The sequence below is a fragment of the Myiozetetes cayanensis genome, unplaced genomic scaffold, assembly GCF_022539395.1.
Source record: "Myiozetetes cayanensis isolate MyiCay16 unplaced genomic scaffold, myiCay2020 scf31, whole genome shotgun sequence".
NCBI classification, from domain to species: domain Eukaryota; kingdom Metazoa; phylum Chordata; class Aves; order Passeriformes; family Tyrannidae; genus Myiozetetes; species Myiozetetes cayanensis.
The window spans coordinates 4,219,380-4,244,717 of NW_026087533.1; the positions used below are offsets into that span (position 1 = coordinate 4,219,380).

The 25,338-nt window shown below is 44.5% G+C and overlaps 3 protein-coding genes across 8 annotated transcripts; 2 read left to right on the plus strand and 1 right to left on the minus strand.

Annotated features, from left to right (window-relative positions):
- The first annotated feature begins 1,019 nt into the window (after positions 1–1,019).
- Positions 1,020–3,279, plus strand: LOC126645680 (fatty acid-binding protein, liver). The gene is made up of 4 exons (XM_050326374.1): positions 1,020–1,141; positions 2,189–2,361; positions 2,491–2,580; positions 3,167–3,279. Exons 1-4 carry the CDS (start codon positions 1,075–1,077, stop codon positions 3,215–3,217), a joined length of 381 nt encoding a protein of 126 aa, XP_050182331.1. The 5' UTR covers positions 1,020–1,074; the 3' UTR covers positions 3,218–3,279.
- Positions 3,280–5,425: 2,146 nt separating this feature from the next.
- On the plus strand, positions 5,426–15,993 carry SRSF10 (serine and arginine rich splicing factor 10). 5 transcript variants are annotated; one of them, XM_050326361.1, is made up of 7 exons: positions 5,477–5,631; positions 7,587–7,691; positions 9,367–9,470; positions 10,926–11,088; positions 11,361–11,414; positions 11,597–11,698; positions 14,770–15,993. In XM_050326361.1, the coding sequence occupies exons 1-7, from the start codon at positions 5,567–5,569 to the stop codon at positions 14,786–14,788; spliced, it is 612 nt and encodes a 203-aa protein (XP_050182318.1). In that variant the 5' UTR covers positions 5,477–5,566; the 3' UTR covers positions 14,789–15,993. The 5 variants fall into 5 exon arrangements, with proteins under 5 accessions (XP_050182316.1, XP_050182319.1, XP_050182317.1 ...); XM_050326359.1 differs by lacking the exon at positions 14,770–15,993 and having other exon boundaries at positions 5,426–5,631; positions 11,597–13,805; XM_050326362.1 differs by lacking the exon at positions 11,597–11,698 and having other exon boundaries at positions 5,441–5,631.
- Positions 15,994–16,226: 233 nt separating this feature from the next.
- PNRC2 (proline rich nuclear receptor coactivator 2) lies at positions 16,227–20,195 on the minus strand. 2 transcript variants are annotated; one of them, XM_050326372.1, is made up of 3 exons: positions 20,059–20,195; positions 18,925–19,129; positions 16,227–18,513 (listed from the first exon to the last, which is right to left on the minus strand). In XM_050326372.1, the coding sequence occupies exon 3, from the start codon at positions 18,493–18,495 to the stop codon at positions 18,073–18,075; it is 423 nt and encodes a 140-aa protein (XP_050182329.1). In that variant the 5' UTR covers positions 18,496–18,513; positions 18,925–19,129; positions 20,059–20,195; the 3' UTR covers positions 16,227–18,072. The 2 variants fall into 2 exon arrangements, with proteins under 2 accessions (XP_050182329.1, XP_050182330.1); XM_050326373.1 differs by having other exon boundaries at positions 18,925–19,126; positions 20,059–20,193.
- Positions 20,196–25,338: the final 5,143 nt, after the last annotated feature.

The following is a 25,338-nucleotide window of genomic DNA, read 5'->3' on the forward strand; positions in this document are numbered from 1 at the left end:
AGGACACACTCCACCCCTAAAAATGGCCTTATTCCCTAGCACTGCTTCATCCTTGCTGCTCAGGGATTCCAGCCTGTAAATGTAATTACAAAACTCGCTCTTAGTGTGTGAATTTTCTTTCAAATTTACTAAAAGAGAGGTTGAGAATTTCTAAGAAAAAGTTCGGTGTTGGTTTTCTATTTAAATAGAATTACTGACAGGTACAAACTCAGAGAGGTCACCCACCCCTGGGATATGCAGGCTCTGTTTGAATTAAGCAATATAATTGCAAGACACATAATCTAATGAATGCCTTCCAAAATCAACAGTCTTGCCTGCACAGACAGCAAGGAATATCATTGGAGAGCTGTAATGAGTGAGAATTCCTGGTGCAATTGGTGAGAAGAAAAATAAGACATCCTATTTACTCCCTGCATTCACTCTCCAAGCAATGTGCCAAGTTTTATTTTACCTTTTATCTCCTATGTACGCAGTGCTTATTAAAAACCAGCAACAATAAACTGAATTTAATTCAGATTTAGATGCACATTACTGACATCTACTGGATAAAGTCATAACTGATGTCCCACTCCAGCATGATTTTCCCTCACCTCAAGCAATTGGAGACCCACAATTTTGGAGGAAATAGCTGTGGATTTTATTACTTCACTATTCACCATTTAAGGCTCAAGAGAATATTGTGATAATTAGGAAGTCCCTGTGGTGCAACAGTAAGTACCTCAGCCTATTGTAAATTATGGCGTTTAATCTGAAGGATTCTGTTCAAAACACAGTAAAAGGTACAAAACAGAGAATGCTGGGAACAAAAAGACAACAAATGAAGCTTTGCAACACTTCCCAACAATTATGGATAATTAGAACCGGGGTCAGTGACCCCCAACACCCCGACCGTCAAGGTGAGGCTTTCCACGGAGCAGAACGAACTGGAGGTTACGAGCATTCAGAACAAATAAATGATTAATAATTGCTCTTTCCCAGTTAATAATTAGCCACCTGCCAATTTGGGCTGGCCTTTCCCCCTTTCCATAAATAGCATCCCAAGGAGCAGGGGGAGCCCTCGCCGGGTGTCACGCGATGGCGTTCGCCGGGACCTGGCAGGTCTACGCTCAGGAGAACCTCGAGCCCTTCCTCAAAGCTCTTGGTAAGTGCCTGCTGCCTCCTGAAAACCATTTGGCATACCCACACTTGGCATCACAGCTTTTTGGGGTTGTTTATTGGCTTTTCTTTCTGTGGTAAACTTCCCCCCTCCCACACTGCCTGGTTGGGTCTGTTATATCTAACTCGGGTTTGAAAAGAGGTTGAAAATCATCACAATTGATGGAGAAGGGTTACAGATAACTCCCAAATTCCTATTTTGATGTTAGATGAGTTCCTCAAGGAAGGAGAGCTATGCCAGAGATGAATTTGTGCTGATTAACATGTAACTTCATAAACACATTTAACTAGAAATAAGCTGTTGGTGAGGTGTTCAGCTTCCCAAAGTGCTCCTGGTGCTCAGGCCCTCTCTGCAATTAATCACCAGTGATTAATATATGTGATATCTGGTCAGGAACTGTGTGTGCTTATCCTGTGTGAAGCTGGTTGGTGATCTGTGAGTGATTAACATGTCAGTAATCTGTGAGGAATCCACTCATGGTTATGATTAAAAGGTGCCACTTTAACAAAAATGCACTTACCTTCTTGACAATCCCAAAAAAACCCCTCCCACTGGTGTTTTTGAGAGGATATAAAGGATATTCAGGAGAGTAAAATTCAGTTCCAGTGGAAGAGCCCAGGCTGACAGTATGGTACCTGAACCAAACCCCACTCCTGTTAACCATGACACCCTCAAATCATGCCCAGGGACACCCCATCTGCAGCTCTGTGTAGGCAGATCCACCTCCAACCTCTTTAGATCCACCTCCACTCTCCCTGGGAAAACAATAATACACACAGGGGCTTTGTCACGGAGAAACATCATCATGTGGCCAGAGAGAAACAACATCAGCAAATAGAACCTCAAAATCTATCCAGCCAAATGCCTGCAGGGAAGTGAGGAATCCACCCCAGGATTTGGTTTGTAGCTTGGACACCACTTTCTGTGATTGGTTTGTGCCTTTTGTGCCTTTACTGGAGAAAAGAATTTGCTATTTCCTACCAACACAGCTGCTCCATAACGAAAAAACTCCTGTTTTCCCCATTTCTCCAGGGTTGCCAGATGACATCATCAAAGTGGCCAAAGACATCAAGCCTGTTGTCGAGATACAGCAAAAAGGAAATGACTTCGTCGTGACATCCAAAACACCCAAGCAATCCGTAACCAACTCCTTCACGCTGGGCAAAGAGGCTGACATCACCACCATGGATGGCAGGAAGCTGAAGGTAACGCATTTCAGGAAGGTTCCTCCTAAAGCTCCCGTTCAGATGTGATGAGGAAACATCAGTATCGTTTATTTTCTATTTGCTGGTCCTAATTGTAACTGAGTTCCAAAAAAATCTGTGTCCCAACAGTGCACCGTGAACTTGGTCAACGGGAAGCTCGTTTGCAAATCAGATAAATTCTCTCACGAGCAAGAAGTGAAAGGAAATGAAATGGTGGAGGTAAGTGGTAGAAAATGACACAGTTAAGCAGCTATAAGAAACATGCTGAAGGAAAAAAAAGGTTGATTAGCTCTCAGTGTAGGCTCAAAATCCTGGCCCCAAAATGACATTACTTCTTCAAAGTTCTTCAGCTCTAAATTATTTAGTGCTGACCAAGGGCTTTGCTCTACAGTGAAGCTCCTCGGGCTTCTACCAAGTGTCCCCTTGGGTAAAGATGGATCCAAGGAGCACAACTAATTCCATAAAATTATATGGTTTGGCCACACAATTTCCTAAGGTCTTAGAGGGGATAAGGTCCAAAGGAATATAATAACATTTGAGTTAGAAAACTACTTTTCTAACATTAGGTAAGCAAGATAGAATGGAGTCGATGATGGCATTTATATTTAGATTTTCTGTCTTCATAGCTGGTTCTGTAAACATTTTTCCCTGGTTTGAATGTTATATTTATAGGCAGGTATTGTGAATGTATTTTCCTGAGGACTAAGATGGATTTATACATGAATTACAGAAATGTCACTTAGCTATAAATAGATGTCCTTAGGTCTAAATGGTAAAACAAATTATGCATATTTGTCTTCTACAGACTATAACATCTGGTGGAGTAACACTGGTCAGAAGAAGCAAGAAAGTTTAAAGACAGATCATCTCTTTTGTGATATCTCTACATACCTAAAATAAAGTGCACTTTCCACAGGGTGTGATCTTTGCTGTCTGAAAAAGCAGTACAGGAAATAATTTTGATTTCTGCTCTCCTTTCACACCTGCATCGCTTCCCATTGTTATAGGGCTGTTTTCCCTGAGTGCTCTGACAGAAGTGACAGGAGTTTGACTTCCAAACAACCCACCCTGGACATAAATCATGATTAATCGTGATTAAATCATTTCAGTTAATCACAATATCCCTTGGGAGCAGACAAAAGCTCTATAAATGCTCCTTGATTTCTTGCATACTCCCCAAACGTGCTCAGCTTTAGTTCCTGTGTCTAATAAATTTTAATCTTCTACTAAACTCCTTTCTCTATAACCTGGCCAGCAAAGAACAATCAAGACATTTGTTGGGCTGATCTGCACCACGAGGCACAGGAATAGAAACAGTGATATTTTAAAAGCTATTGTGTATTTAACAGCCAGTAACAACGTAATAACAGGGTGGCTGTTCTTAAACTGAACTGCATATGAGTACAATTAACAAAAAAAAAAAAAAGGCTGTTCTCATAGGGAGTTTTAGTGGCATAAAAGATCATTGTGCTCGTTCTGCTTCCCAGGCAGTTCTGATGCTAAGGAGACTTTTTGCAGGCAGAATTAAATTCCACGGGGGTTGCACAGAAGAAATGAGATCAACAGCAGAGAGATCAAGGCTGGTAAAACTCAGGGAGGAGGAGGCCAAAAGCCAGCCAAGAGCTCCACACCATTGTTTGGGAGTTGCTGGGTAACTGCTGCAAACTGCACCCTGAAACCAAACACACAGCGTGGTTTTCCAGCGATAACTTCGCAGGACAGCGATCAAATGCTGCGTCTGTAAACTGTAGGATAGAAAATACGAGACACTTGGGGTTGATTTCTAAATGCAGAGATCATTTATTAGTCACTTAAAGCCTGTTACAGGACAACAGCGATTTGCTTTGATGATTTAAAATGGGAGTGATGGTAAAGTATAATGTGTATGTATGTGTTTGCTTTGAAAAGAAACGTGAAGGTGTTATTTTGGTTCAGCACCTACCTAAATATTCCCAGCACGCTTGACACATAATCTGCCTGGCAAACTCACATCTATTCAACCTCAAGCCATGGCAACTGGAATACCAAGGGGATTTAAGTTATAGATTGTAGATACGACATGCTAAAAATGCACTAAGCCTGTTTGGAACGTTAACTAAGCCATTTTAATTTGAAACTACTAAAAATTCAAGGACCCCCGTCTGAACAGAGTCCTGAACAGACCACTGAGTGTACAACCACCATAAATTTCTTTTTTTTTTGGAAGAGTGGTATATGTAGCTGACACACACCTCCTGTGTGTGTGATTGAATTTCATCTGTCACTCAAAAACTGTAAACCCCATGGAATTCTGAGCGTGAGATTGCCAGGATAGGAAGAGCCGTGTCCACCCACCAGTTTTCATTCATGAATATTAAAGAAAAAAAGAGTGAAAAATCCACTAGTGACAGACACCAGGGCTGCAACAACTCCAAGTCTTTCAGTCCCAGCAGCGGATTTGCTGAAAACCCCTCACATGAAATGCAAACCCCCTTCATCGAACCCTTCCTCAAATCCTGTGACTGTTCGGTCACAGATCTGCCATTTCTCCTCCTGTACGTGGTGAGTCACACGAGGGTGGCAAGAAACAATCTCTCCACCCTCCTACTGTATTTTTTTTTTTCATCACACTTTAGCGAAACAGGGCCGGTCCTGTGCAAACAGCAGGGTGAAAGTTCCTGTGGGTAACAGTGTGGAACACAAAAATCGTTGCTCTGAGTGAGGGAAGGGGGCTGTGTAGGTTGAAGCTGTCCCAGTTTGTCGTGCAGGAGTACACAGGAGTACATATTACAGGAGTGCATGTATTACAGAGCACACAGGAGGGGGCCATCGCGCCCTGCAGCAGCTGCGTGAGGGGGCACCCCCCGTCCCCTCAGGGGTGGGCTCGGCCGCCATCTTGTCCTCACCCCCCTTCCCCGCTCCTTTTGGGCGGGAAAAGCTCCCGCTGGCGGCGAAGCGGGACCCGGGTTCTGCGCATGCGCACAGCGGATCCTTCTGAAGGGAGGGCAGGTTTTGGCGCCGCGCTCGGCTCTCGCCGGAAGGCCCCGTGCGCGCGGGAAGTCTCGCGAGAGGCGGCGCGCGGGCGGGCGGGCCGTGCAGCTCCCCTCAGGCCGCCTCAGCCGCTCCCGCCGCGCCGCCCTCTCTCTCTCTCTCTCTCTCTCTCTCCCTCCTTCCTTCCCTCCTTCCTTCCTTCCTTCCTTCCTCCCCCCTCGCCGCCGACGCCGACATGTCCCGCTACCTGCGGCCCCCCAACACCTCGCTCTTCGTGCGGAACGTGGCCGACGACACCCGGTGAGTGGGGGCGGAGCGGGGGGGCCCGCGCAGGCTTTGGCGGGCTCGCTAGGCCGCGCGCGCGGGGGTCCCCCCGCAGCGGGCCCGGCCCGCTCCCTCCCTCCCTCCCTCCCTCCCCTCCGCTCCCCCCGCCATCCATCCCCCTGCGGGCGCTGCTCGCCGTGCTGCCCGTTCCCCGCCTCCTCCACGAGGATCCCGTTTTCCCAAACGGCGCCTTGCGGGGCAGAACAAAGCTGGGCCGCGAGAGAGCGGAGACTCCCGCACCCGCCGCCGAGCGGGAGATGTTGCCCCGCTGGAGCCGGGAATGCTCCTTTTGGAAAGGCAGCGCTGTTGTTAGACCGGGAGAACACGGTGCCCGCAAATGCCTGGCGTGGCCGGGTCCGTTAGTGCGGGAGCCGCGGCCGGTTCGGGTGGGATGTTCTGCGTTGAGCGCTCAGGACGGAGCGGGAGAAGCGCTGCTCCTTCTCCGTTATAACCGCGTCGTAGCGAGACCCTGTGAGGGCTGAGAACGTGCAGCGAGGGAACTCCTCACAGGGAATTAAAATCACCTCGAAGTGCGCGTCGCCCGGGTTCTTATTTAGGTGTTTTCATTAAGCTGCTAGTTTCTTCCATTCCTCTTGCAGTTCGTCGTGTCCCTTTAGTGTTGTCGGTCGTGGCACATTTACAGAACGTTTTGGTGTGGAATGCCCGTGGCAGAGCACTCCTGTGTTGTAGGTTTTCTGAAGCATTTTTGTGGAAGTCCCTTTGTGAGATACAATTCAATAAATGCAAGTTTTCCAACTCTCTGCCTGGGCGACTTGTATCGAAGTTGCTCAGCAAATAACAGCAGCGTGGGCACGGTGGAATGGAATGAATTAGGAACCTTGTGATCCAAAGTGTAAATAGCTTCAAAATCATCTTTTTGTGTGTGTGTGAATTTTCTCTTTCCAGTCCTTTTAATTTACAGCAGTTGAGGGGGACGATTGCTTCCAAATGCTTTAAAATAATGTGGATCCTGTTGAGGCTTCACCATAAGCTTGTGATTAGATAGCACAGCGTTCCTGGAGATGGTTTCATTGGGAGATCTCAGGGCTGGTTGTTGTAGTTCCCTTCTGCCAGCATTGACCATGTGGAGATTTGTTTCCCAACTGACAAAAAAGAGAAATGTAAAAATCCTAAAAGACCAGCGCTAACTCATTATACCCTCTAAATATGGTATTATATTAGTCTTTCTCATACAGGTTTTTGTCCTCAAATGTCACAAAAGTACATGTAAAGGAGCTGATGTGATTAAGAAACCTCTGTGTTGAGGAGAGAGTGGTTGTTCCAGGGATAGTTGCACTTGGACAGTTTTGTCCCAGCTCTCTAAAGCCAATTCCTTGGAAAAACTGTCCTGAGGGCACGAGTGGTTGCTCACTCGAGATCTGTTCTGTTTGATGTGGTTGTAAGTATTGATTATTCTATGCAAATGAGTTGGGGTGACTGGTTTATTCTTGTAATGTTTATTTGGATCTTATAATTGATGTTTGGGTGTTGCAAAATGACTGTTGAGCTACGTGAGGTACTTGAGTAATAATAATAATAATTCTTATCAATCCTTTCTTTTCCTGCTTTCTGCCACCCTGTGCTGGTACCTCCTGCGTTGAATTAACTGATGGGCATCGCTCCTCAGTTGATACTTCCTTTTTGAGTTATGCTGAAGGCTGGTTTCCAGCTGCCAGGGTATATCTTGACCATCCTGAGTCTGGGAGTGATTCAGAGAATCCCGCTGTTCTCCCAGCACTGAATTGCTCCAACGCTTCTTTCCCCAACCCCCAAAAATGTTTTGCTGCTTTCCTCCTCTCCCACCTGCTTCCAAAAACCAGAGTTGGTCATACTGATTGCAGATTTTTTAAATTTTTTTTTAAAATTTGGCGGATGTTTTGCAATGCTTTAAACAGTGAGAAAACCCATCTAAGCTGTTTGTGATGTTCCAGGTCTGAAGATTTGCGCCGGGAATTTGGTCGTTATGGGCCTATAGTTGATGTTTACGTTCCACTTGACTTCTACACCCGCCGTCCCAGAGGATTTGCTTATGTTCAATATCCTTTCTTCAGATGGCTCATTAGTGAGGGGTGTTGACGTTTGAAATTCAAGTTTGTGTAAGAGGTAACCAATCTAAATGAAAAAGCAGTTTACTTTTGTGTTGTATCTAATAAGTGTCTTACTTATGTCGTGGTGTTTCGTTATTTTTGAAGATTAACTTCTCTCAATTGTTCTTTGCCTTTTTTTTTTTCTTTTTTTGCAAAACTTAAATCAAGTCCAGTAATATAAAAGCTTGCTTATGTCACTGAAATTAATATTATGTGATTTAAATGCAAATTTATCACTGACTCAAAATCGTCTGCCACGTTTTAATTATCGCTGGTGTGTAAGTAAAGTTGTGCTTAGCAAAATGTGGCTGGTATTCCAATAATAATATACTGTTAATTTAACAAATGGAAACGGGAATCACTTGATCAAAATCAGATTGTTTAAAAAATGAGGTGAACTTCTTTCTCTAATATTGTCCCCTAATTTGCTGTCCTCTGTTGTTGCCTCAGAATGTAAAGCTGTACAGTAATGGCGACCCCAAAGAGAAAGCATGAAAGAACCTTTAGAGTAGAGTTCAACAATTAAGGCAAGTAGACAAGCCAAAGACCTCTTAAGGATCAGGCTTGAAGAGAAGGGAGAGTTTGGGAAAAGAAAAAATAAAGAAAAGCTGGAAGAAGGACAAGCCATAATGGGAGACAAAGCTTCGCTTTATCTGCAAAAGGGGGAAAAGGTTGTTTTTCAAAGTAAAAGATAAAGCCATCTGTCATTTTTGGCCAAGCATCTCATGACAAGTCCTTCTGACAAGCACTTAAAGAGTTAAAGGTCAAGATGAAGTTGAATGGTGGCCAAGATTAAAGGAGTCATACCTGATGTATCCTACAGAATAACAGTTTTTCTTCTGTCTGTCACGTAAGCAGTAATTTGATGAATTATTCTGGTTTAGTCCATTGACAAAACCTGTAATATTTCTCTTGTGAGTGCTCCTGTAACTGTGGTCTGAATGAAACGGGGTTTATCGAGGGAGATGCTACAGCAGGGCAGTTTCTCCTCTGCAGAGCTGATGCTGCTGAGAACTGAGCTGCCTCGAGGAGAAGGGAACTCCCTGGTTTGGGTCCCGTAGTGGAGCAGGTGTGCAAATTACAGCATGAAAATGAATGTCTGACCCTGCACGTTGGCCCTGACTGACAGTGCAGGGCTGGCAGGATCTGCTCTTACCTCAGCCTGGGCAAGGTCTGTACACAGAAATTTTAAAACCAGTTGGTAAAGCTTAATCCCAGTTCTAACGTTGATATTTGCTGTTGGTACCTCCAACATAATTGAAGAACAGGGTTTTAATTTTAATAAACTCAGCGCAGTGGAGAGAACTAAATGACCATTAATAAGTGTATTTGGAAAAGGATACCTTTATTTTCTTTGCATAAGTACAAGTGGGAGAAGAGAAAAGTTAGAGTATCACATAGCAACTGCTTGCTGATGGATAAGTTCATGGTCATATTATGAGACTTTAATTTTATTACAGGAGTTCTCAGCTGGTGGTTAATTAAAAAAGAAATAACTCACTAGTGTAGCATGACAAAAGAACTTGAAAAAAAGCCACCTGTAAAATTAGAAAATAACTGGTTTTTATTTTTAATACCAAATGTGTAAACTGCTCAAATTCCCAAGTACCTTAACACTCCCCACATTCGAAGATGTCCGTGATGCAGAGGATGCTCTCCATAATTTGGATCGAAAGTGGATCTGTGGAAGGCAAATAGAAATCCAGTTTGCACAGGGGGATCGAAAGAGTAAGTGCCTTGTGGGGTGTTTCATCCCACTGTGATTTTACCCTTAATTTTAGCACCATGTTCTGATATGTTCTGACTTGTATATAAATAGCATGTGGATGTTTTGCTTTTTATCCAGTAATTATTGATGACTCATTTTAGTTATAAGCAGATAACTAAGTGCAACAGTCACTTACCACAGTCATTCTTAGGAGCTTTCTGTGCAGTTCTCTGTGATTTCCAGGATTCAGGTAATGTCTTCATTTCCATTTGGTTTCAGGATAACAGTAAATTTCAAGGTATCTCAGTTCAACATGGAACAGAATCTTTCTTTTTCTGAACAGATCACTGAGAGGAGAACTTAGGTCTTTTAAATCTGTTGTTTGTGTACATAGTCTTAATTTGCAGGGAGATACAGGTATTATATAAAAACAAAACATGCTGTTGATAAACCTGGCACAAACCTGCTGATCTAAACCAGGACTGTAACACTCGTATGCTGCTTGGGAGTAAAAGTACCTTAAAGATCTTTAGTTGCAGCTCTCAAAGAAACAACCTGACTGTCCAGTTTTCCTTCAAATACACACAATTAACTTCTATTGAAGTCAGTGGAAATTTTACACTCTAAAGGACAAGTTTCTGTCCTGTGTATAAACACTGGGATTTCTATTAAGCTTCTGAACAACATTAACTGAATCTCCCTTAGTGTTGTAAGCAGCAGCACTTAAACATAAAAATTAAAGGCATTTAGTCCAGTGTTTGTTACAGTGTGGTATGTTTAAAATACTTAGAGCACGGTCTTTGGGTTTGAATGAGAGTGGGATTTGATACAAAGAAAGGAGAGCTGTGCTGCTTAGAGGAAATACAATGGAAGACTAATAAGTTCATTCATTCTTAATTACTTTAGTAACTAAGCTCCAGATTGAACGTGCATTGTTTTACTGGGGGGTCCTTTTCGAATCAAACTTCTCTTTATGTGGCGTCCACTGATGCCTCCATATAGGCTGCCTTTTACTCATGAAAGTCATCTGGGGATCAGGTGTGATGCCTGGCGCTGTGTAATCAGGAAAATGAGTGTTTAATTAATTCCCTGTTAGCTTTCACTCACTGGGTAAATTCAGGAATGTTAGAATGTCTCGGTCATGGGTTTGACCTGACATACCAGTTTCCAGCTGGCCTGAAATCACCTCTGCCAGTTCTGTGTTCTGGTTTTATGGAGCATTAGTCCTTTCTTAACTGTTTTTGAGGGAGGTTTTGTTTGTTTGGGTTTTTTTTCTGGATTTATAATGCCCTGGAGGCTGCATTAATTTTTGTCCAGTGGTTAAAGCACCATAAAGTGGCCTCTCATCTGTCCTTTCGTAAACATCTCTGATAGAATCACAAATGAGCGTTTGCTAAACACCAGATACGTGGATTAGTCACTAAAGGGGAAAAGTAGGGCATCTTTTTCAACTTCAATATTGCTATTTTTTACAGCACCAAATCAAATGAAAGCCAAGGAAGGGAGAAACCTGTACAGTTCCTCTCGTTACGATGACTATGACAGATACCGGCGATCCCGGAGTCGGAGTTACGAGAGGAGACGCTCTAGGAGTCGTTCCTTTGATTACAGCTATAGAAGATCCTATAGTCCCAGAAAGTAAGTGTGTAGTGTGTGTTTGGCCTCAGCTGCAGAGCACTGACTGCTTAATTGTTATAAAATCGTGAATTATCCTTTTCTGTCGGGGGAGTAACTTGTGGGAGTTGCTTACATCTTGCATGCCGTATCACATCAGAGACAGTGAATGAAATGGCTCTGTGCTTCACTGGAGAATAATTTAAAAGTGCACAGCTTGACAATTAATTTATGAAGCGTTTGTACACCTGCATAGGTATTTGTCACCGTTTACTTTTTCTGATGTACCTTTTTAGCAGTAGACCTACGGGGAGACCTCGTCGTAGCAGAAGCCATTCGGACAATGATAGGTAAAACCACTTTTTCCACCCTTTGAATTGAAAGCTTAAATCACTGTATTCCTTTAACTATAGGGTTATAAAAAAAAAAAAAAAGTTTCTCCTGCAAAAACGGTAAACAATTTTTGATGTACTAGATGTCTAAGAATAGTGTTTTTACATTCAAATCTCCTCTCTCCCCTTTATTCTGATAGGTTCAAACACCGCAATCGATCTTTTTCAAGATCTAAGTCCAATTCAAGATCACGATCCAAGTCACAGCCCAAGAAAGAAATGAAGGCTAAATCACGGTCTAGGTCTGCATCTCACACCAAATCTAGAGGCACCTCTAAAACAGATTCTAAAACACACTATAAGTCCAGCTCAAGATATGAGAAGGAGTCGAGAAAAAAAGAACCAGCTAGATCCAAATCACAGTCAAGATCACATTCTAGATCTAGGTCAAAATCCAGATCGAGGTCTTGGACTAGTCCCAAGTCCAGTGGCCACTAACAGTGTATCCCATGTTGGTTTAGGCATGTAAGATTCATTTACACACAGTTCAGTTTACTTAAATTATCAGGAATATGATGTTGCAACAGTGCTAAAAAATATTTTCTTTGTCAGTTTTCCCTGTAGCCGACAATGGTTAAAATTAAAACAGTGTTGAGAAGCCACAGAGAGAGAGAGAGAGAGAGGGAGAGAGAATGTCCACTTGGTTACATGTCATGGGCAGCTACTGATTTGGTTGTGGTGTCTCTATGTATATTTTTGTAAAGATTTGCATTTTTAATGCTTAGATATTGGTGATGAGTCGATTGATCGTAACTTGCAACATTGTCCTTTTACAAATGTCACACCCATTAGAGAAATTGGTACACAGTTTGTGCTGAGCAGTTAAACCAACTGTTTAACTGGTTCTTTTGACTCTAAACTTTGTGAGAAAGCAGAAAACTGGACAGTTTGTAGTGCAAACACTGGCTGCTGGGCAATCAGCCTGGCAGTTTGTTCCCGAGGCTCCAGGGCAGGTTTCGGTGTTCTCCGTGCCCACCAGCACCAGTAAGGTGGTAATTGGAGCCCTTTGGAGAGATATTTTGGAGATTTCTCTTTAACCCTGGAGAGATGGTACTGACATTGCATGTACGACACGGGGAGAGAGTTTGGACTGTGCAGTGTCGTGACGTGTCGGGACAGAGGCTTCACTGCCTTTGGCCCGGCTGTCCTAAAGGTGTGAGAAGGGCGGGGGAAAAAACCCCACCTTGAAATGAAAAAATCAAATTCAGATTTCAGCAAGCGGCAGAGCAACTGAATATTAGGTTGTATGTACATTTTATGCAGTTTTTGTATCTATTCTAAATTTTAGTGAGCAGTTAACCATAAAATTGCTTAGTTTTCCTGCTGTTAGATACAAGTAGATCGTTTCGAGTTGTGTGTGTACAGTATATAAGAACTAAACTTTTATGCCAATGACTCCTGTGGTTAGTTGGTGTATTCATAGGTATCAAACCGTAGCCATCTCCCTTCCTGGGTAACCAGGCTTGCTTTTTACACAGCAAAAAAAAAAAGCAGTTGGTCGAGCAAGTCTGAATCACTCCTTCCTCAGAATTGATAGTGGTTTGGTTACAAGATTTTGTTTTCCTTCAGAACAAACGTTTGGAGTTGGATATGAACAAGAGCTGCATCTCTAGCTATGTAGTTTATCACTAATACAGTATATTTAGAAAACTGAATGTGAAAAATAACAAACCCAGTGTGTAATCTCACCAGTATTTCTCTAGAAGGCAAGATCCTTTGTTATGGAAATGGCTTTTGGCATAGTTTTGTTTTTGGTTTTTTTTTCTATTTACTTTCAAAAGCCAGCATCAAACATTTAGTGTTCCTCACTGTCTGATGTCGTAGCATATAAAGGCATTGATTTCCAAAAAGTTCCTCTTTAGAGAAATGTTTTAGGGTTTGGGTTTAGTGTTTCAGCAGGGCCTCCAAAGGAGTGCAGATGGCTTTGGAGCATCGGAACGTGCTTTAGGGGTTTGACCGTAGAATCTTTGTACATTTGATAGTATTTCTAACTTTTCCTTTACTGTTTGCAGTTAATGTTCATGTTCTGCTATGCAATCATTTATATGCACGTTCCTTTAATTTTGTAGACTTTCCTTGGATGTATAGTTTAAAAACAGCAAAAAGTCTATTTAAAAACTGTAGCAGTAGCGTGCAGCTCTAGCAGAGGAAAGTTGTGGGATTAAACTTTGTATTTCCTTTCTTATAGAGGCTTCTAAAAAGGTATTTTTATATGTTCTTTTTAACAAATATTGTGTACTACCTTTAAAACATCGATGTTTTGATCAAAATTACTAAAGACCCAGCTTATTTTCTGCTTGCTGTAAATTTAGCAAACATGCTGTAATAAAAAAATGAAGGAAATACTGATCCACTGGAATTCTTGTAGCTTTAGAATTTGACTCCAGAGCATGGTTAGGAATAGAGCTATGCACCCCTTATGGAGTAAAATCCTTACTATGGTATTTCAGTAAAGGCAGGAGTTTATCATTTGATATCTGAATGAATGTCATTTCACATTTTTTTAAAGGGGTACGAGACAAAATGAGAATGATAAGCATAAGTGTTAGTCTAATATATTGAATTTTATTTACCATTAACTTTCATTATTGCTGGATGAACTTGCCCTGTGGTTATAATTCAGATATTATTAGCCGGGTTATGAACTACATAAAAGCAACAACTGAAGGTGCTAATAGGATCAAATTTATAGTATCACCTTATCAATTTATAGTTGCCATATCAAAACTGCTGCCAGCAGTGGTTCTGTGGGAGGTGACAAAGCTTTGCTGGTGACGTTCAGAGATGGAGCTGCCTCCTGGCACTGCAGGAGGTTCTACCACTCAGAAAAACCCTCTGTAAAGCACTTAATTAACTTGATACACTCTTACCTCTGTAAGCTGAGCTGTGAATTATCTTGCAGCTTTCTGCTTGTAACAGCAGAACCCCCCACCCTTTTCAGCTCTATCTGTATGGTCTTCATGACTAAATCCTGCTTAAAAGGGGTCTTGGTGACTGTGGTGGGGGAAGTGGGGTTGGTTTGTGTCAGGGACCTGCCAGGTCCTTAATGCTCACCTTAGTCCAGCGGGGATTAGAGCTGGATCAGGGGGAGGAGGGAGGAGAACATCTCCAAGCCCAGGCTGAGTGATTGGAGACTGCAGAGTAACAGTAACCATTCCTTTACTATTGTGTCAGCATGTCCTTATATTGTGTGCCTCAACATTTATGTATAGCACAGTTTTAATTCTTTTTTTTGTTTGTTTTGAAAATCCAGCTTCATTGCAAGTATAATGTAGTGTCTGCCAGTTCTGATGGTTCTTTCTTTCTCTCCCAGAGGTAGGACTAAACTTTGACTTGACTTGTGTATATGAACAAGCCAGAAAAGCCGAACACAAACCCACGATGTTTCAAGAGTGCATGAATAAAGATGTTGTCCTAGTTCTTGCTCCCATGGAAAAATTGTGAAGAAGCTGTTCTGTGGGCCTTTCAGTTGGGGACGAGTTAGCAGGATGTGGCCAAAAGAGCAGGGAATGTTTATGCATTCATGCAAGTCAAGCCACAGCCCATCTAGATAACATCTCCCTTCCTTGATGCAGGTATCCTAGTCCTGCCCTAAAAAATCCAGGAGCCTGTCTTGTGCAAGCTTCCTGCAGGTTATGCACAGCTGGAATGCAAGAACATTGCAGGCTACAAAAGATCATGTCTAGGCATCTTTCTTTTGGAGTCTCAAGAACGGTGGGAATTGCGGGGTTTTTTTTTCCTGTGGTAAACTAGATTTTTGTCATTCCTGCGAAATTTGTAGAATTGAAGTAGTGTGTAAAAGAAAAAAAAAATAATATTCTGCTGAAATAATGGCTGTGCTCCAGAGTATCTGCAGCAAATCGATGGGTGGCAGCACTCATAGAAGGCTCTATTGGAACTTCTTTTTCACCTAAAGTCCATGCACCCAACTGGTAATTAAAACTCTTCAATTTAGTGGTTAAGTAGCTGGGTGTTTAATTAGGGACTCTGATAGACTGGTCTCTGAAAGCTCAATGTTATCCTTTCTATGTCTTTTCAAGATGTTTAATGTACAGTATCATGGTTTTATTGGAAGTGGAATTTTTCCGTTTCGATGTTATTTGGAGCTCTCTGCTCGGCCAGAGGTTTCTTTCCTGACTGTTCAGGCTGGGGGCTCAGCCCGTGCTGGGAGAAGGGCAGGGGGAGCCATCGCAGCACTGCTGCTGGGTTTGGCAGGGATGGTGCAGATGAACATTCTGAAATACAAAGGGATAAATTGACACATTTTTAGGACATAATCACCCACTGAGAATTGCTGGTTTTCTCCATTTATCTTGTAACTTGCTTAAAAAGTCTGTAGTCCATTGCTATAATATTTGTCTAAAGATGCTCTTGCTGATGAGACTATTGTAGGAAGGGAAGACTCTGTACCCTGTAGTGTGTTTGATCGAAGATGCTGATGTTTTATTCATCCACATCCTTTCTTCTTGAGTTTTGTGTTCCATCTGTGCAAATAACCCTGTGAATTGGGAATAAAATGTACAAGTTTTGACTATAACTTGAGAGCACCTTCTGACTTAATTAATTAGTCTGTGGGAGATGGAGCCCCAGTGTCTCCAGGTTCTGCTTTTGTGAGGAATGTTAATTAGTGGTAATTTTCAAGCCCTGTGTTCCCAAACCTCTGGAAGGGCATGAAGGAAAAGGCTGCAGTTAAGAAACCTCCTTTGTGAAGGGAGCTGCCAAAATGATGTCATCCCACTTTCCCATTTCCATCTGAAAACAAATAGATGCTTTTAGGGGGTAAAAAAAAAAAAGTTTATTTAAATTTTTTTTTCCAATTTGTTACAAACACCATTTGTAATTGACAATTTGAAATGGAGAACAGATAATTAACTGGGATACAACTCAGACTCTGGTGATGGTCCAGGTCACAACACAGGTTTAGAGACTGCCAATTCTATCTGATTTGGAGCAATAATTTGTAAACATTCAGCTGCCACTGTGCTTGGAATGTACAGAAAGACACTTTAGAACATTTCACAATCTGCAAAAGTCCCTTTCAAATTAAAGCACTTTTTTTTTTTAAAGTAATTCCTGTATTTTGAAAGAACCCTGGATGCTCCTGTTCTCACAGTTCAGCTGTTCCTGCTGCAGGATCAGCTGCAATGTGACAGCACAGGAGCTGCTGCTGAAGGATTTCAGCAAATACTGGGAGAAGCTCATGTCTTGCAAAGCATTGATGCATTTCCAAAACACAAAATGGTTACAATCCTTCAGTTTTATCAAGCACCCAAAGCCAGGCATCTGCATTTCTTATGAAACACTTGATGTAGAACGTATCAGTATTTTTTCATCACTGAACACACACCTCTCCACATTCTCAACAGGAGGAGCTGAAACTTCATCAGCTCTTCTTTTTTTTTTTTTTTAAGTTTTTTTTAAATTTTATTTTATTAAAAAAATCTAAATAAGCCTCTTTTGCACTGATTTTACTTTAAAAAATGAGCTCACAACCAAGTACAACGTGCATATTCACTGCATGTGAAGTGCAAGGGCACAGCCACAAATGTCTTTTTTTTTTTCCTTTTTTTTTTAAACAAAATAACTTTTTCTTTTAAACTAGGCCACGTACTCAACATGGTCATCTTACATTCAGCAGTTTTGTACTAAAAATACTTCTGTGCAGGAAAGCCCAGCTTAAATTTACATATGCTACAATGTTTTACATGTATTTACATGGCTCTGTCTTCCCTGTGAAAACACTGAATACCTGCCCCAAACTACTGTCAATTATTAGAAGGGAACCAATTAAGAACAATCTAAGGAACTACCTCAACTTTTTATCATTATAAAAACCGATAGAAAAATGTGTTTAGAACTCCTCAGTGCAGTGGGCATCCAAGGGATTTGGGGGAGTTTTTTGGCAGTCACCTGGCAATGCAAAGTCTTTAGTTGGCACTCTGACTCGTGGAGATTCCCGGGAAGCACTGCTGGAGCTGGAGAGAGGCATTACGGATCCGCCTGGAGTTCTTCCATCCCTTCAGGACCTTCTAGATTAAGAGTCAAGGGCTTGAAATGCTCATCCCCCACTCCAGGAGTGCCACCAAAGCTCCCAGGTACAGGTAAGAGAATCATCTGTGCTTCACCTTGTGCCCAGGGGGAGGTTTCTGCTCAGCAAATTTGCAGAGTGTTCCTTTAGCACAATTTGACACCAGTCTGAAGAGCAGCAAATAACCTGAACTAAAGCTTTCAGTGCGGGTTTTTTTTATTTCCAGTTCATGCTGCATTAAGTTAGGTAAGAGCTGGTTTTCTAATGATTCAAATTCACAATTCCAATTCTGGGAGACAGTCCCATTTACTCTTACAATAAATACAATAAATGGTGACTGTTCAAGATTTGATTTGATTGATTTTAGAGAAAAATACCTATTTCACAGTGACGTGAACACAGCACTGAACTTCTGAGGTAAAACATGAGGGGAATGTAAACTGCCACCCCTCTTCCAAGTGACTAACTACGTGCAGCAAGAACACCTGGCTCTGCACACCCGTGCAGCTGGAGTTAGGAATAACAATGCTCAGATTTGAAACCCTGTCAATTTAAAATCACTTCTGAAAAATAAGGAAAAGTTACATCTCAAGCCTGGACTTTTAGTAACGTTTTCAGCTGAAATGTCATAATTTCTTTGTCAGAAGGTTTAAAAGAAACAGGTACCCAGTGGCTCGGAGGCTTAGGAAGAACACTTGGGGAGGGTGGCTCGCTGAACTTGGCTCCAGCATAGTTCTGGTTGCTCTGGGGGGTGAACAACAGGTTGTGATTGGATAGAGCAGGACTCCAGTTGGGATTGCTGGGGAAGGGAACGTTGCTCTTGCCCCCTTTCTGCATGGCCTGCCATGCACCAGGGGACGAGCTGCCTCCGTGTCCTCTTTCCTTCTTCATGTAGGTCTTCACCTGCGAGTTCTGCTCTTTGTTCTTCTGCCTGTTTTTCAGTTGTTGATGGTTCTTGGTGGTATTTCTAGACTGGGGAACTGGAATGTTGTATCTTTCTCCACCACCCATCTTCAACTTTAATGTCACCTGTAAAAACAGGGAGAAAAGTCGGGTGAGTTTTCATTGCTCTTTTTTAAAGAGAAGATATCTCAGAGAACATTTAGATTCTAAGCTAGGGGACACAAATCAGTTTAACCAAAACTTGTATCAAGTCTGAGTAGTGGTTTTTCCTTCTTTACTGGATGCCACTTGAGTAATAAAAGCTGTTCCTGTTGGGTGCTGGCGACATTTAAATCAAGCTTGTTACACCTAAAGATTGGGCAAAGTTTGCACTCATAAAGCCACTCCCTCCAGGCTTCCTGGTAAGTGAGAATGACTCTGATAAACCCAAAGTGAACTGAAAACCACCTCCAAACAGATTGTAACAGCATCACGAGGTGCTTGGCATCTTCCTGCTGACTCTCCTGCAGTAATTTCCCCTCTCCTACCCCCATTTACCTCTCAGTTGTCTTCTCAGATTCCACACCCTCCAACTCTTGCCCCCTTTCTTGTTTCCAAGCCTGAAAGAACAGGTGCTGCCTTGTGCTGGACTCCTTCCTTTGGCTGGGAATAGAAGTTTTCATGGGCTGATGTGCTGTCTTCAGCCAGGGAGCCGAGCCCAACATCGGATTCTCGGCACAGAAGCTCCAAGGGAGAAGTCCTGCTGCAGAAAAGAGAAGGAAATTTTAATTCAGAGTAAGGCAAAAATTGTTTCGATTTGGGGAGGGGAAGCAGCAAATTCCCAGTCAGCTGTGTATCTTGTTAGATACGATAACATGCTACGAACAACCCCCCACCCAAAAAAGACACAGCAGTATTTTATACTGCTTATACAAACTTCAGCATCGTACTTCGCATTTCACAAGTAGCAGCCTTTTTATTATGTTCTTTGTCTTAAAAAACATTTCAATGGGCAAGGAAGAACCTTTTTTTTTTTTTTTAAACCAAAAGAGTAAAATACAATGGGAAGTACTTTGGGATTAACTTCAGGGGAACTAGAGCTCAATGGATCACTTGAGCACAAAGAAACCCCTCCCTGTAAACTGTCCCTGGAGAAGGCACGCACCTAACTGGGACCAGTACAGGAACTGCCCCCTATGTCCCAACACTTCCCGTGACACCCCCTGCACTCCCCAAGCATCACAGAGCTCCATTTCTCTTCTATCAGCTGAGGTTTTTTCACCTTCGTTAGTCAAGTAATTCCTTATTAACTCTTACACTAACTTCTTCTTTAGCCCATGTCTCGTACTTTCCTGGAATCTCCAAGACTTTTAATCTCGAGTCACTCTAATCTGTTCACCTCCTGTAAATCTCCAAACTCATCAGCCCCCAGCTCATCCCTCCCTCAGCTCCAGAGGAGCCGCCCATGTCCATTTCCAGCTTTCGCCTTGTTTGGACTCAAATCAAGGGAACATAACCGCAAGGGAACAGCCAAATGCTGCTCCCGCCGACCGGTGTTTCTTCGCCTTGGAACTTTCTTCCTTCTGTCCCCGGCCCCGCGGGGAGCCGGGACCCCCCGTCCCCACCGCCCCGCAACGGAGCACAACATGGCGGCGGCCGCGCCCGGCCCTGCCCGCACCGCTCCGCCCTTACCGACTTCAGTCCGTTCCGTTCTCCCGCAAGCAGAGACAACACGCGCGGGCCACTCGGAACCGACCGCTTGCTGCTCCGCCGTCAACCTCCGACCCCCCCCGCCCTCAGAACTCCCTCCACCCCGCGCTGCCCCTCTCGCTCCCTCACAAAATGGCGGCCGCGTCCTGCGCTGTTTAACACCCTCACCCTCCTCCCCCCCTTCACTTCTCCCCAATCCTTCACCCAATAGGGGCGCGCCGCTCGCTCGCTCCGCCAATGGGCGCCAAGCTCCGCCTGTTGCCAGGCGGGGCCGGGGCAGAGCGGCCTTGGCGCGCGGGCGGGCGGGGCCGCCATTTGAATCCCCTCACGAAGGGCAGCGCGGGAGCTGCTTTGGGGTTTTGTCCCGCCCGGTCCGGCCCGGCCCCTTCACCGGGCACCGCCCGAGGGTCCCCGGGGCTTCTCTTCGCAGCCCCCGGGCTCCGCTCCACAGCCCCGGGACACGCAGCGAGAACTCCCCCCCGCCCAGCCCCGCTCGGGAATTAGCACAACAAAAGGGGTGTGGGACGCCCGCGCCAGCTGCCGCTTGGGGCTTCAATGACGTAAAATACACACACACAAAAAAAGGAAAACGCACAAAAAACACACACACAACCCACGCCCGTGCGAGGGGAATTGAGCGAACAAAGAGTAAAACCCGGCCCCGCAGAGATCCCGCAGCGCTCTGGTGTCAGAGGGTTCACTGAGCCAATCTCAACACACCTGCGTTTAGTTAAACTATTTAATGTTTAAATTTAAAGTATTAAAAATAGCATAGAGGGATTTTATTTCTTTTTTCCCCACGTCAAAATAGAGGGAGAAGCCTCCCTGGGTTGAAAGCGCTGCTGTGGGAACGCAAAGCCCCTGGCAGTGGCTGCAATTTGAGTTTATATTCACATCCTCTTACTTTACCTCAAAGTATAATTTTACACCAAAGCCCACAAGATTTGGCCTTTACAATTATAGGGTGAATGAAAATTAAATATATATAAGAAGTTTGCACGTTTAGGAGCGCTCCCTGCCCACCGCTGAGGGGCCAGTCGAGCACTGTACACCACATTAAGGGCCAAAAAAAAGGAGTTTCCAAAGAAAATAGAAAAGAACTAATTCAGTTCCAACACCACCAGGTCAAAGCAGTGCTTAAAAACAAACCCGTGAATATTCGGAGTTTTTATTTTGGGGTCCTTGAGTAGCTGCATTTTTAGCTACAAAATGGAAAAAAAACCCTACTCTTTTCTCTTTTATCCCTAAAACATCTAAACCAGAAGGGTTTCCTTACTGACCAGCACCTGGTGTTACAGGTTACCTGTGACCCACCCCAGGTCTTCTAGCACTACCAGGATAAGGTGAATACTCCAAAGAGAAGTTTGTATTTGTTATGCAGTTATTAAAAAAATCCATCAGATGTTCTGATACACAAGATGTGTTGACATACCCAAGCCCCGACCTTTGTTCGTATTCTTTATTGTATGTTTGCACAAACCGAGCTGAAATTGCTTTGTTTTCCTCCCTTTGCTTTGGGTTTCTTGGCACAATGTTATGGCTGAGATCCTTGCAGCAGCTTTCATTTTAGATAGAAGGCAACAATATCTGCTGCAACCAAGCCCTTGAGCCTTGAAATTCCACTGATTATCTCAAGCAGCTCTCCTATAATGCACATCAGCAGATTTTTGCTTTGGTTCTATCTTTAGTTTATTTCTGCTGAAACAATCTCATCTAGGTGTGTGGATGTTTTCAAGTCAGGACGTGTCCCTGGGATTAAGAAACAGCATTTTACAGACGTGCTCCCTTGTCCGGGGGGCAGAACATCCGTGTGCTTTTCCGTTCAGATTGAGGATGACACAAGGCCTGGCAGCTTTTCTTCACTATCTTTGAGAGTTCAAAAAACATCTCGTCTTTCAGAACTGGTTTCGGGGTCGGGCTGACACACACAGCCTGAGGGGAGGAGGAAATGTCAGCGATAAACCAGTGCTGTGCTAGTGCAGGGACTGTTCCGCTGAAACACAAACACGGTGACTGCAGTGAATTGTGTCATTCAAAGTTCAAAAGTACATGAAGGGGTATTTTTTATATCAAAAGAACAGGCAGTCCAGAATATCCCAAACACCACAATGCCCAAATTGCAAAGTTACCCATGTTTTACACTTCAGCTGTTGAAGCCTCGGGCTGGTTTTCAATCTTGCAGTTGAAGAAAAGGAAATATTCCCAGAGCTATGATAACCCTGACAGGGACAGAAGCTCTTAAGTTCCTGCATGTCCTGAAGACACAGCACAGACTGAATCCAGGGTTCAGTCCCCCTTATCATCAAAATCCGAGATTCCTATAAGAGAAACTACTTTGCTCCTTCGAACAATTCTTTTTAACCCCTCTATTTTTTTCCAAGGCCTCAACACAAGACTTCTTGCTCCAAAGCTTATGGCACTCTGGTACTCACGGGTAGTCTGAGGTATTTTATCTGCCTGCAGGACCATGTTGTGCCCACCCTTCATGCCCACACAGCCCTCCAGCTGCCACAGACCAAGCTCCAGAGCCAGGGCAGTGCTTCCAAACCCTCCTGTGCTGTGCCACGTGGGGACGTGCACTCAGTGACCTCAGCCCCACTACATCCTCCCACAACACCTGCATGGTTTTTCTATTGTGCAAGTGTCTGCTCTGGCAGGATTATTCCGCTTCCTCACATAATCCAAGGCTGGCTGCAATGAATACCAACTTTCCTCATGTTCCCAGGGAGCCAGTTTCTACATTGCCCAAATCCTCCTCGTTTCGCCACCATAACTTTTGCTGCCACGGTGACAACAACTCAAGGTTTTCCCTGGCCACTACTATTTTTCACTCAGCATCTCCATCCCCTCTCACAGCAAATGCTAACCCAGCCCAGGGAAGCAGCTCCAGCTGTGGCTGGGACAGATCTCACACCACGCTGCAGCATCTACACCTTTCTGTGCTTTCTGGAAGGCCAAAACTCCCGCTGGAAGGGTTTCAGTGGGATCACCCACGGTGGATCCTGCAGGAAGTCAGCAGCAGGGGTGAATCATTTGTTAAGTTAACAGTGAACCAGCGCCCCAGTTCTGGTTTAGTGATGAGTTTCCGGCGCTACGTGACTTTTAGTAAACCCAAGGTGTTTACTTTTTACAGCTCTCAGAGCCCCATGACACGCTTGAGACTAGTCAGGCGTTTCCATCTGAGCCAAACATTAAGCAGGGTATCAATCCAGCCAAGTTTCCTCCTGTGAGAAATGTGTTGAGTTTGTATTTTCCTGAAAATCTGCATGAGGCTATTGAGTATACAGTAATGTTTACAATATCCTGTATTCTGTCTGGCAGAGGACTCCTGTTCCTCCATCAAATAAAGCTCAGGAAATCCACAGCAATGATCTACAGGAAACTGGGTGGGTATTTGAATCTCTGCAGAGTAAACAGAGAAGAGGAACAAGAACCCCAACAATGCAATAAAATTACGTACTTTAATTGTTTAAAACTCCTTATAAGTATGTTAAATAAAACAGAAGCAGGAGACCTAATGACATTTTCTATGTATCTGTAGATGTGAATTAAGCCAGTGTTCACCAGTACCTGAGGTACATCAGCTCCAGGACGTGACATCTGAACTCCATAAATGAAAGCACCTCCAGGCACAACTCCCAGGCCACCCTCTGTGTGTTTTCTGTCTCAACAGCTCCCCATTCAAACCCCACCAGCCCTGAGTCACAGAACCCTGCAGGACCCTTCAGCTCCTTTAAATCAGCATGCCTTGTTCACATCCTATCAGCAGGGAAAACATTGCCTCCCTCAACCCTCCTCCCTGCAGGGCAGCAGAGGTGTTTTCTGCAGCAGGAGCAGCTCACCTGGGGCACAGGAGGACCCCTTGGACAGGCCCAGTTTGCTCCCAGGAGCTGTGCTAGACAAGAGAACAAGTCTGGGGTTATTTTTTCTGAGCATTTCCTCTAAGAGTGCAAGATAAAGTCACTCACATGGCTCTGAGTCACACCTTATCAAGGTGAGCTGTGCCCCCACCCCCTGCCCTGTCTGGGCCACCCAGTTTTCACATCCAGCCTCAGCAAACACAACAGTCAGAGAAATACAAGCAAGTCCTCCCACAGGGCACAGACACCCTTCCTGCCAGGGCTGGTGACTGAGTGTCCCACCACATGAGCCGTGTCCCAACACAGCCCCGGGGTGTTCCCTCTGCTCTGCAGACAGAGACACCAACACTGAGCAACACCAAGCTCCCAGTCCCTTTTCCCCAGGGCCTGCCCAGCATTTCCTTGACCCTTTCCCCCAGCACGCTGCAGGACCAGAGCTGGCAGCTCACCAGACACAGCCCCAGCCCCTCCTGCACCCCAACAGGATGGGCACCCAACAGCCAGACACCTCTGCAGCCAGAGCTGCTCCCCATGCAGGGCCCACAAGGAGAGCATCCCTTCCCAAGGCCATCTGCCCACCTGCCAGCCTTGGGAGGAGCTGGTGCAGCTCCTGGCAGCAAGGCAAAGAGTGCCAAGCGCTGCCAAGTGCTGCCCCCAAGAGCTCAGCAAAGCCCTGCACCCCTGTCCGTGGAACAGCTCAGTCACACCTGAATATGGTTCAAATGCCATAGAATCAGGTGCACTGAGTTCAGTAACCTCACCCAGCTGAGCCAGAGGCCCCTGAGAGCCAAGGCCCCCAAATTCTGGTGTTCCTTCAGTTCTCAGCAGTTATGACTTGGTTGTGCTTCTGCTTGGGGCCAGCAGACAAAGAAGGCAAAAGCAGAGCGTGACCTTAATGGGAGGGTAAAGCTGATCCCTGACCCCAGATGTTGACCCTGAGTGTGTGGGGCTGTTCCCAAAGCACAGCTATTCCAAGCTGGACTGGAACTGAAGTGAAAGCCCTTATTTTTTGAGGCAGAGCTGATAACCCACCTCTTCTCCTCTGCTTACACAACAGCACGGGATGCCTTTCATTGTCATTGTGGTTTCCACACATGAGATCCAGAAAAGGGGCTTCTAAAACCGCCCAGGCCTGAACAGCATCAAAAAAATCAGGCAGTGTCCAAGCACCCTGGTGAGCTGGGAACCCCCTTTTCCCAGCCAGGGGCCAAGGGGAAGCGCTGGGTTCCCAGCCCTGCCTCTTCCTCAAGCGTTCACAAGCCGATGACCCCGCGAGTGCCGCGGGTTTCCCTGGAGAGGGCAGCCGAGCATCGCTGAGTTCAAAAGCATCCCAGAATGGGGCACTGGGATCCAAGCAGGAGGGAAGGCTGAGCTCCCTCTAGGAGAAGGCAGGTTGCTGGTG